General features: G+C 25.6%; 1 protein-coding gene and 1 long non-coding RNA gene across 2 annotated transcripts; both read left to right on the forward strand.

The window, feature by feature from the left end:
- Nucleotides 1-7,592: 7,592 nt before the first annotated feature.
- LOC114916840 (uncharacterized) lies at nucleotides 7,593-9,076 on the forward strand. Its single transcript, XR_003805448.2, has 4 exons — nucleotides 7,593-7,818; nucleotides 8,131-8,216; nucleotides 8,352-8,417; nucleotides 8,928-9,076. It is a non-coding gene; the product is annotated as an uncharacterized LOC114916840 (long non-coding RNA).
- Nucleotides 9,077-10,189: 1,113 nt separating this feature from the next.
- On the forward strand, nucleotides 10,190-12,110 carry LOC109813286 (receptor-like protein kinase ANXUR2). The gene is made up of 2 exons (XM_020377454.3): nucleotides 10,190-11,077; nucleotides 11,151-12,110. The coding sequence occupies exons 1-2, from the start codon at nucleotides 10,453-10,455 to the stop codon at nucleotides 11,621-11,623; spliced, it is 1,098 nt and encodes a 365-aa protein (XP_020233043.1). The 5' UTR covers nucleotides 10,190-10,452; the 3' UTR covers nucleotides 11,624-12,110.
- Nucleotides 12,111-13,302: the final 1,192 nt, after the last annotated feature.

The following is a 13,302-nucleotide window of genomic DNA, read 5'->3' on the forward strand; positions in this document are numbered from 1 at the left end:
TTCTTGCTCCTTTCTTTCTTCTCTTCTGTATGTCATCTCCTTTCTCACTCTCCTTCTCTGTATTTTTCTCTTCTCTTCACTTATCTTCTCTATCTTTTCTTTTCTTTTTCGTTTTGTTCATCTCTCTCATTTATCTCATCATCATCTTCTTCTTCTTTTTCTTACTATTTTCCCCCTAAAATTTTCATCTATCAATATAGATGTAGATTTTATCAATTTTTTTAATTATAAAATGTTTAAATTATTTTTTAATTATTAAATATTATTTAAATTATTAAAATTTAACTATATTTATTTTCAATATAATTTAATTTGAAATATCAAAATTTTAAATATATATTGAAAAGTATTTTTTGTATATGATGAAAAATAAGTATTTGAAATTTAAGAAATTTTAATTAAATTATTCAATTAAAATAATTAAAATTTCAAGTATCTCAACTTATTCCTCATCTATTCAACCCTTGAGAGAAATTTTTTAGGTTATTTATAAAAATTTTATATGAAATGTACCTTCAAAAAATAAAATAAAACCTTGAGTGTGTTTGATTTTGAGATTGAAACTTTCACTATTTAAATTATATGTAATATCAACTTGAATACAATTAAATTAATATGTATGTGTACATATATCAACTTGCATGCAATTAAATTAATATGTCTGTGTACATATATCAACTTGCATGCAATTAAATTAATATGTCTGTGTGTGTATAACTTGAAAATAATTATTTGTGTTTAATAATTTCACATGTAATTTTAAAGGAAAAATAGGACCAAATATGCTCGATACCTTTCCAGCATAAGTTTTATTGGCTCATCTACCCGGGACAAAACGATCCAATTTATTTTAGTATAAAAATAAATAGTCCAACCTTGCTTGACCTAAGAGGCTAATGAGTTGGTGCCCATTAAGTTGAATCAATTTTGACAGTTCTACAAGTTAATGAATATCATAAATTTGAATATATTATTCAAATTCAATAGTATGAATGAAAAAATATTAATGCATAAAAAGTTATGTAAAAAAATGTTACTTAGAAAGACATAAAACTAGAAATAATTATTTATTAAAAATAAAAAATAATAATTTTTTATTAAAAGATTAGAAAAATTATATTAATTTTATCTTTCTTTATTATCATTTATGGTATTTTTATTAATTATATTATTCTTTTAAAAATTCATATTCACATTTGAAATCACATTAACTTCTTTCAAAATATTATAAATCCGTATGATATAAATTAATTAAAATATATATTACAAAATCTCGATAAAAAAAAACACATTTTAAAAAATACTGAAATATATTATATTTCTACAAATTCTTTTAAAAAATCTTAAAAAAATTATGACATTTAAAAAAAATTGTTAAAATAATATTATTAAATCTTAATCTAATACACTTTTTTTTTAGATATTTTAATTATATAATTCTTTTCTAAAATGATCTACAATGCATGCATTTTGGATTCTATCCAATGCGGTAGGTGGTCTCTAACCTTTATTCCTTTAAATCGCAATGCTTAAATTTTATCACAATTCTAATTAGCATTCTCTGAATGCGTATATAGTATTTTACATTTCATAAATAAACCAGCAAACCGCTTGGAATTAAGAACAGGGATTACTCCCCTCTAATAATTCTTTCTAAATGCTCATTATAATTTTATATATACTTTCCCCCCACGTCTCAAATGTGAAGCAATGAATATTGTTTAACCATTGTAAAATAAAAATATAAAAAAATTCGTCATATGAGTCAAGAGATTGAGGAGTAGAAGTTAGATAGAATCCAACAATTAATGCATTGTTAGTTACAGCCACAGGCTTCAGTATATTGATAGCAGAAAAGCATATATACATGTTTTTTATAAGAGAAAAACACACATATTCATGTTCCAACATATCTCTTCCCCGAAATTTATCCAGTTCAGGAGTTATTTTTGCAATAACGAAAACATGTGCAATAATGGAGACATAGAACAACAGTGGAGGGAGGAAACAGAAGCATTAGAACACATAAATAGCTTGACCGACGCTTTCACAACCTTGTATATTCGTTATTAGCAATTTGCAAGTCTTTAACCAAGTCAATGTGCAAGTCTTTAACCAAGTTGTATTTTATATTTTTATCTTTTAAAATACATATCTTTCTTTCACTAGTCACATCTAAAATTTGTATGCATCCTCTCCAAAAGCCAAGTCAAACTTGTTTAGTGTATTTAATCCAACACTAAATAATAAAATTATAATACTCATTCTTTACAGTAAGAGCGTTTTTTTTATCATTCTCTCTCACTTTCTTTTTAATAGGCAAAATAAGTTATTATTTATTAAAATTTTCAAAACATAAGATGTGTACGCATAAAAAGAAAGATGTTAAAAGAAGAAAAAAAAAAAAAAGGCTAGATCACCCAAAGCTATGTCCCATAATTCTACTTTTCTTTTCTTGTTCTTTATCTCTTTATTTCTATATATTATATTTATTATATTGTGGTCTATCTTTTCTCCTTTAGCGGTCTAGCATTATTGTCCGAAGGAGAAGATAAAAGCGGAATAGGCCCTATAAAGGACAAAATGCTGAAGTTGGAAGGAAAGCACATGACTAAACGTATGGTCGCATCTCATTGGGAGCAAATAAATGTTTCCAATGATTTTATCAAGTCTTCTTGCAAGTCTTCACCTTATTTATTTTTTATAGTCCAATCCAATATTTATGATATTTACAAAAGTTTAGGTTAAGTTATGTCTAGAATTCATTATAAAGATCAGGACAGATTTCACTGGCTAGAGTATATAAAGATATATTTTGTAAACTATCCATGAACGAAGTGTTTATACGGATGGCGACTTTGGAATTCACATTTTTTAAAATATATTTTATTTTTATCAATGAAATCTTTTAAAAAAATATATAACTAATAAATTTACTTCACTTAATAACTCATATTTTATATCAATTTTAAGTAATTTAACCATTAAATTAAAAAATTTTATTATATAAATCAAGTTTTCAAATTTTTAAAATTTTTAAAATTATTTAATATTTTATTTTGTTAATTCAAATTAATATATAAAATATTTTTTAAATTTTTTGTCAATTTAAATTAATAAAATAAAATATCAAATAATTTTAAAGTCTTTTAAAAAAATTTGTAAACTTGATTTATATAATATAAAAAAAATTTAAGAATTGGATCATTGAAATGTTATATAAAATATGAGATATTAAGTTGAGTAAGTGGATTTCTCATCTATTTCTTTATATCTCTTTATATATACATATAAAAGAGAAGAGATTCACTTACTCCAAAAGTAAGTCTACTTAAATTTATTTTATTCAATAACTCGTATTCTATATCAAATTTTAATAATTTAATCATTGAATTGAAATTTTTTAATGCATATATCATGTTTGTAATTTTTTTTTAAAAATTTGAAAACTATTTGATACTCTGTTTCAATAATTCAAATTGATGAATAATCATAAAAATATTTTATATATTGATTTGAATTAATGAAAATGAGTATTAAGTAATTTTTAAATTTTTAAAAAATTTGCATACTTTTATAGATTAAATTTTTTTTAATTGAACGATTTGATCATTAAAATTTAATATAAAACTTAAGTTATTGAGTGAAATAAGTCTAAACACTGGTGTAACTTTTACTAAATGTTACACTGCTCAATAACTTTATATTAAATGTGAATTTTATAAATTCAGCAGTTAGATTGGAAGTTCTTTACTCTTAAATCATATATACAAAATTTTATAGTAATCCAACATGATTTGATACTTCATTTTTATAAAACAAAATTGACGTAATATATTTATTTCAAAATATACTAAAATACGAATACTTTGATTACCCTCAAGTTTGTAGAGCCCGATAGTCCACCCGTTCCTCCACCATAGTATGATATTGTCCGCTTTGGGCCCAAGCACGCACGGTTTTGTTTTTGGGCTCCTTCCCAAAAGGCCTCATACTATGTGGAATGGTGGACACTTATAAACTAGCCAATGTTCCTTCATTTTACCGATGTGGGACTTGGGATGAATCCCAACAAACCTCCCCTCAGACCAAGGACCACATGTCTCGTGATCTCCTCCCCTCAAGCGATAATCCGTCACCATCTTGTACCGCCGTTAACTCTACGGGACACGCCGCCTGAACACCACAATATCAGGAAGACTTTCGACACAAGGCACCAAGTTCGAATCTCCATCGCGAGGCACAACACTGAGGGTCTTCCCGCATCAAACCCAGACGAACCGTTGGCTCTGATACCACTTGTAGGGCTCGATAGTCCACCCGTTCCTCCACCATAGTATGATATTGTCCGCTTTGGGCCCAAGCCCGCACGGTTTTGTTTTTGGGCTCCTTCCCAAAAGGCCTCATACTATGTGGAATGGTGGACACTTATAAACTAGCCAATGTTCCTTCATTTTACCGATGTGGGACTTGGGATGAATCCCAACAAAGTTGTTGTTCAATTTTAATAAAATTTGACATACACATATAAATCGATATGAATTTTCAATCTAACGGTTAGATTTATAAAATTCACATTTAATTTAAAGTTATTGAACAGTATAACACTTAGTAAAAGTTACACCGATGTCGTTTGAACCCTCCTCATACATATATATATCTATATATATATATATATATATATATATATATATATATATATATATATATATATATATATTCTCGTTGCATTCTTACTTTTGGCTTTCATTATTTTCAATCCCACTTCAACTCTAGAGCGAGTAGTATAGGGTAAGACTCATGACTAACTCCACTCCTTCTATGAAGTCGTTTCTATCTAGACTAAGTTTTTCATGTCTGTTTGATAACAAATCACAATTAATTTGAAACCTAGCTAAAAATTAATTATTTGTCAAACCGATTTTTTAACACATTCTAAATTAGTTGTCAAACAACCAATTTAGAAGATACATCAAACACATCCAGTTATCTTATCCTATCTTAAAAAATCTTTTAAGTTAGTTATTTTTTATCAAATTTAGAAAATTTTCCTTTAATTGTATTTGTGTCGGTATTTATCGTTTAAAATTGTTTATACAATAATTAACTTTAAAATTCTCGATGCTAAATGTCATTTTTTCACTAATGTGTGATCTCAATTGAAGATTGAGATAAATAAGTGATAAAAAAAAATGAACATGAACATGAAGTAAACTTTATTAATTTCAGAGAATGAATATTATACCAGACAATAATTATGTATATTCTCACACTTACGTGTGCTAGTTCAATTTGTCAACTTTTATAATGCATCTCATATTTTTAGGACCTAACCGGATAACTAGTTGAACAAAAATATAATTAAACTAATTAACCAAGTAAGAAACATGTGTCATAATTAACAAAATCAAACATTCTTATGTCTATTTTCTATTTCACCTATTTAATTATATTATTATTTGTCTCACTTTTCTATTTTCAGCTTTCCTACTTCTGTCCTCCCTATCAATATGTGTTAATAATGATCTTTCTTTCATTATACACAAATCACATTAAACATTGTACGCTTCCACGTTCAATGCGCAATTCTTTAAGCAATTTGTAAACGTACTTAGATGCTTCGAATAGCTAGTATGATACTTATAGTTATATAGTGAGTTTCAGAATTCATCATATATATATATAAATATATATTAAAGTATTTGATAACTTTATAAATTCCTTTGACTAATATATAAGTTAGTTTGACGAATATAAGTTTTTTTAGTATGAAATCTTATTTTAAGAATTTATAATTTATTTTCATAAATTATTTGAAATAACTTATAATTTATAAGTTTTTTCTTTCTTTCTTTTTATCCCCATTAATTTATTTAAAATCTTTTTTTAATTTTCAAACCATTTTGTCTACTCTCTCATTTTCTAACTTGTTATCAATTAGCTAATTTAAATTAGTTATTTTACTAAATAAATAAATATATTATTATATTTTTAAAATAAATAAATATATTTAATATATTTTAAATTAATTAGCTAATTTTTTTTATTAAATAAATATATTTTATGCATTTTAAATTAATAGCTAATTTATTATTCATTTTACTAAATACTTTTAATAAGACAGATTTCATATTGTAAAAAGTATTTATAAATTTCTGTAGAAAAAACTATTTATAATTTATTCACTACCAAGTCTTTATATAAATAGTATGATTGAATCGACATTAAATTTTAATTATTTAACTAATAGATTAATTTATTTTTTATGAATAGACCAAGTCTACCGCTTTTTACAAAATTTAAAAACTATTTGATAGTTCTTTAAATTAATTTAAATAGAATTATATTCATAAAAACATATTATATGTTAATTATTAATATAATAAAGTTTTAAATAATTTTTAAATTTTATAAAATTTGTAGACTTGATATATTTAATAAGAACTTTTAATTTAACAATTAAATTGTTAAATTTATTACAAATCAAGAGTTATTAAATGAAATAAACTATCAAGAGTTACTCTTATATAATAAGTAAATATCCTCCCATATTTATTTATTATATAAGAATAGTAAATACTAAAAATAAATTAGAATTTTTATATTGAACAAAAATACTTTTAAAGATTAATTTTTAATGATATATAGTTATTTAACTAATTTTGTTTGAGATCATTGAGTTATTAAAATAAAGTTACTTTTAATTAGATTATAATAAATAATTAAATTTATACTATTAATAAATACAATATATCTTTTTTATATATAATGGTTTTAGAGCATTTTGTCCTTATAACTTTTAAAGTATTTTTTCTCTTTCATAAAATTTATAATATTAATAACGTGATATTTTATTTTGGTGTATATTTTTTAAAATCATTTTTTCTCTTTTAACTTTCAAAATACTCTCTTTCTCATAATTTTTTTTATTTAATTATTATTTTCAGTTTTTTTTGAGAGATTATTTTCAGTTTTATTCTTTATATTTTTATCAATTTATTTATCAAACATCTTGTATCCTCTAATTAAACAGTCACTTCGTTATCTTTTTTTCTTCTTCTTTCATATATAGACATAAAATATCGGTTTCTTACTGGTATAAAGATTACATACAAATTATATTTTATATTTATAATAAATATTTTACATTAGAATATTAGGTTACTTTTAATTACAAATATTTATTTATTATAAAATTTAATTATAATTTTATTTAAATTTTAAAAAAATATTATAAATTATGATTATATAAAATAAAAAAAATTTCAAAAATTGCACAAATTAAAATACTAATATAATTTATATGTTTTAAATTGAAAAATATTTATTATAAATTTGAATTAAATAATTATAATATAATTCATATATTAAAAATTATTTACTCATTATAATTTTAATTATAAAAATAAAAATTTACTCCGTAGAATACTACTTATATATTTTAATTGAATAAACTTAAGGGAATAGGTATAACTTGAGACCATGAAGCTATCGTAAAAAAAAAGAAAAGATTATAGTCATTATTGTTTTAAAAAAAAAATAGAGGAGTTAGAAAAAGTAAATTGGAGAGAAAGAAGGCCACGTTTCATGGAAGTTGTAACTCCCTTTCATGTTTCGAAGAGTGATTCTTGGTAAGTGAAGAATATAACAAATGATAAACATGTGACGCGTTCCATTTTGCATCTTCAAAAACATATTTGTTCATAAATCTTTGTAGTCACCAAAGGATCAATACTAACCTACGAGATGATAATAACTATTGCTGGAATATCAATCAATCTCAACTCGATTTCCTTTGCATAAGCGCAATCCTTCAAGGTTTGTAAAATATCTTTCACACTAGGTGAATAACTTGAAATTTGCATGGGTAGGGATCGTATTTCAAGAGTGATAAACAACCATACATTAATTATTTAGATTTGTGATCCATGAAATTAATAGTTTATGTAATTATTGTGTGTTGTGTCTTCTTTTCTTGTCTCAAGTTGTGTATTGTATTGCTAATGTTATGCTGTGATTTTTTTTTGTTTGACAATTTTATCTATAATTTTGAGTTTTACTGGCTATAAAAAAATGATTGGGTTTTGTTAAATGGTTAAACTCATTAACCCATGGATCTTGTTTTTGTAGCTATTTTGTAAGTGCTTCAGTTCACCTCAATAACAAAACTCTTGTCTACCTAGTCATATCAAGGATGGAAACCTTGAAATAAACTTGTGAGTTGATTTTGTACATTAATTTTCTTTTTCTCTTTTATATATTGAACATTTATTTTATGTAAAATGAGATTATTTTGTTTGTTAATAGTGTTTGATGTTTTACATATTTTGTAAAATTATAATTTCTTGTAGTACTACTTGAAAAGACACAAGGTTATACTCAAGTTTTCTGTGGAAGATTGATTCAGCAAAAGATAGGTATGTGAAAGATGCGGTAAATAACGTTTGTCTCATTTATGGAAAAAAAATGTTTTATCGTGTAACTTGTTGATATTTTCCTTAAAAGCCAATACAAGATCATTCCCTAACATTGTTCCCAAATCTTTATTTTGCAACCTTTATATATTTGATTTTTAGACAAAAAAAAATAACGAAAAATAGTTGTATAATATATTCATTTGCACTTTTGCAGTTATATGTTTTTATTTTGTAACCTTTATATATTTGATTTTTAGACAAAAAAAAAAAACTAACGAAAAATAGTTGTATAATATATCCATTTGCACTTTTGCAAATATATGTTCTTGGATCACGCCAACCTTTCTAGCACTTTAAATACTTTAGTTAATCATGTAACTTTATTTCTTATTTGAAAGTCTTTTATATTAATATTTTTATCTTAACTTTTGATATAATTACATTTTTATCAAATATTAATTACTTTATTTTTATTAATACTTATTATTTTTTTGTTGTATTTTTTTGCAGGTTTGGAATTCATGAAGATGCTATTTTTATTATTAATTTAGAAATTTTGTTAAATTTAAGAATTATGAAATTCTAGTAATTCAATGTGTAATATTTTAGATTGATCGCAACAATGTTGAATATGATTGTATTTTTGTCATTAAACATGTAATGGATATATTTTATTTTAATGTCATATTTGTTATAATGTGTATTTATTTTACTTGTATTCATTTTCATATTTAAAATAAATGTGTATTATTATGGTATTCAAAAATTAATTTAGTGATAATGACATAAGTATTATTATTTAAAAAAATTAATGACAAAATGTTAATAAAAGAAAATAATAATTAGTTTGAAATATTTTTGACACTAATAATCATACGTATATGTGATTATAAATTCTTAATAATGACAATTAAATCATCACTATTATCTTTTATATTTGTGATAGCTTAAATTTTGTTGTTGTTATTTATAAACATTAGTGATGATAATTTCATCACAATAGATATTATTTTTTGACATACAAAAAATCGTCACTAATTTAATAGTGACTCGAATATTAGTGATGATTGGTGACAAATGAAAATATCGTCACAAGATATATATAGTGATTTTTTAAGTTTTTAGTGACGAATATTATTATCATTAAATATAATTTCCTTGTAGTGATTGTTGGTTACATATTTTGATTTTTCATAGTACTTATTGTTTGAATAAAATAAAAAACTTTATGATGAGATTCACGAGAAGTGAGATTCTATTAATTATTTTAAGTGAACAAGGCTGATTTGTGATATGTGAACAAATATCAACATACATATTATCATATTTGAAGAAAAAAAATAACTTAAAAAAAAGCATACATCGTAACTATTTGAAAGACAAAATAAGTCGCATATACGATACAATTATTAAAAAGTCATTTGAAAAAAAAAAGTCAGAAAAAGTATAATTTTTTTAAAAAAATTTAAAATGATTTTTAATTATTTTAAGGATAACAAAATAAATGAATTAAATATTTAAATCCATTAGAAATTCACATAAAAATTTAATCCATTAAATTTATTTAAAGGAAAAAAGAAGAAAAAAAAATAAGAGCGGGGCAGGGACGGGGCGGGGAAACCCGAACCCCGCCGGAAGTTAAAATGGGGACCCAAATTTTATCCCCGACAACATGCCTAATTTGGCTCATAGCAAAATTAGGCAAATTTAACTATGATATGTTAAAGTAAGGCTTTAAAGAAACCCCGCCAAACCTACCTCAACCACCGGTTATCAATACCTCCACCGACCTTTTGCTCTTAAGCCGTCCTAATTGACCATTTGATATATGTGGAATGAATGTATGGATACAGAAGCAATCTCGTGGAGGAAATTCGGATACAATGCAATACGTTTTCATGTCCTTTTTCTCACGAAACGTGTAAATGAAACAAAAACAGGGCAACCTTGGCCATGAAGATGGAAGAGGAGTAAAGATGAATGCTTTTAGTCAAGTGACTAGTAATTAAGCAAGCAGGTGTCCTAGATTGGAACAATGTTTCTCAATTGTTTGGGCTTCAACCGTTCCAATCACACAACTGACACAAGTTCATCACACAGACAGTACCCAACGGTAATACAAGAGTTATGCCATCAATTTTCTCTCGCTGATCTTAGGAAGTTCACCAACAATTTTGATTGCAGACAAAAAATTGGTAGTAGAGTATACAAAGGTTCTCTTGAACATAACGGTGTTACCGATTGTCCCATTGCATTAAAGCGGATTGGAAAATCCCACCAAGAAATGTTCGAGTTTAAGAATGAAATAGAGTTGCTCTGCCAGCTTCATCACCCTAATTTTGTCTCTCTTATAGGATTCTGCGATGATGAAAAAGAGAAGTTTCTGGTGTACGAGTACATGTCAAATGGATCTCTTCATCGACACCTACATTGTGGGAAACTGTCATGGAAGACAAGGTTAAAGATATGCATTGGAGCAGCGCGTGGACTACACTACCTTCACGCTGGAGCCAAACGCACCATCATTCACCGTGACATTCGTACTAAAAACATTCTTTTGGATGACAACATGCACCCAAAACTAGCAGATTTTGGCTTGTGCCTAAAAGGAGCACGTTTTATGTCTAAGCCAAAATCAATTCAAGTGGATCGAATTATAGGTAATTTTTTATTTGACGAGTTTATTGTGATGAATTTTTGTAAGTTAGGCTAAGCTAATATTTTCACTTATAGGTACTTGTGGCTACATGGCTATGGAGTATGCCATGCACGGTATTGTCACAGACAAATGTGATGTTTTCTCATTTGGAGTGGTTTTACTAGAAGTTGTTTGCGGAGGAAAATATGTAAATACGGAAGCAGAAACAGAATTTTTGGGGCAGCCTCTTGAAGAGAAAATTGATCCAAATATCAAAGGAAATATTGCACCCGAGTGTTGGCAAGTCTTCTTAGATATCACTCAAAGATGTATGAATCCTGTCCCAGATGAGCGACCAGCAATGGGTGAAGTAGAGGTGGAACTTGAGCATGCCTTGTCGCTGCAGGAACAAGCAGATATCACAAACACCAATAATGAATATAACTTGTTGTCCAAAACCACTTTTAACCAAAATATGATGCAGGAACTTGAACGTGCTCTGTCAATGCATCCAGAAGATATTAGGGATTGGTTTCCCTTCTTATATGGAGAAAAAGCTCAAAATTGATAAGCTCAAAGTTTATCTTACTTAAAAATCAAGTGGAGAGGGGTCTGTTAGGAGATAAAGAGAGAGTAAATTACACAACTTTCACGAGGAGAAAGAAGAGAGAAAGAGAGTAGACAATTTGGTGTGCATACACATAGCAGTTTTAGTAAAATTGTGATCTCTACTTCGTTTACCGTTGGATCGGGCTGGAAATTTGACAGTAGGTTCTTAACACGGTGATCTTCGTCTTGACCGTTGGGATCGTGGATTGAAGATTTGTGATTGGAGAAATCAATTTCGTATAGTTGCTCTAATTTAAGGTTTTTTCTTTTTTATTCTTCGGTTGGAAGGTCTTGTTACTTTAATATATTGTCTAGTTATAAACATTTATTTATGCATTTGATTAGACTCTCTTGTACCCTAATTTGATCATAGTGGAACTTGATTGACTAGCTTGTGTCCGTGGGTTTTTACTTCTCACATTGAGAGAGTTTTCTCACGTTAAAAATATTTGTGTCTCTTTGTAATTATTTTTTGTCATTTATTTGTTTTATTGCTCCTCGTTGGTTTTTGCAAGTTGAAGAATTATTTTTGCTGCATACTTTGGTACTTTTGAATATTGTGTTATTTCCCCTTTTACTGAATAAAAAAATAAAATTAGTGACGAATTTTGTAACGGATTATATTTTGTCTCTAAAAAATCCGTCACAATTTTCGTCACTGAATAAAAAAATAAAATTAGTGACAGATTAAGTTCCTCTATAAATATTTCCTCACAAAAATGCGTCACAATACTATAATAAATAATTCAGTGACGGATTTTGTGACGAAATTTTTGTCAACATTTGTATTTTGTCACAAATTTCGTCATAAATAGCTACGAAATTTGTGAGGAATTATTGATCCCTCTCAAAATATTAATTTTATTTATGAAATTTTTATATGTAAGAATTATGCAGAATTAAAGAATATATGTTTTTTTTTAAATTATGAAAAATTTATCCGTCGGAAAATTTATATTTTTTCATGAAAAAAAATTCGTAGGAAAAGTTATATTACTGATAAAATATGTCTGACAAATTAATATTTGTCAAAAATTTAAGAATTTTTTACGAAAATTGAAAATCATATATAAAAAAGGTCCATATATATATATATATATATATATATATATATATATATATATATATATATATATATATATATATATATATATATATATATATATATGAGGAGAGTTATAATAACATCGGTATAACTTTTACTAAGTATTACACCGCTCAATAACTATATTAAATGAGAATTTTGTAAATCCAACCGTTAAATTGAAAATTCTTTACTCTTAAATCATATATACAGAATTTTATATTAATCCAAGATAATTTGATACTTCACTCTTATAAAAAAAATTAACGTAATATATACATTTCAAAATATTCTAAAATATGAACATTTTGATTACCTTCACGTTGTTGTTCAATTTTAACAACATTTGATATAAACATATAAAGTGATATGAACTTTTAATCTAACGGTTGGATTTCCAAAATTCACATTTAATATAAATTTATTAAGCGGTGTAATACTTAGTAAAATTAAGTTACACCGATGTTATTATAACTCTCCTGTCTCTCTATATATATACATATATATATATATATATATATATATATATATAAAGAGAGAGAGAGAGAGAGGAG

Source organism: Cajanus cajan, chromosome 4 (genome assembly GCF_000230855.2).
Source record: "Cajanus cajan strain Asha chromosome 4, NIPB_CcT2T_4, whole genome shotgun sequence".
Classification (NCBI taxonomy): domain Eukaryota; kingdom Viridiplantae; phylum Streptophyta; class Magnoliopsida; order Fabales; family Fabaceae; genus Cajanus; species Cajanus cajan.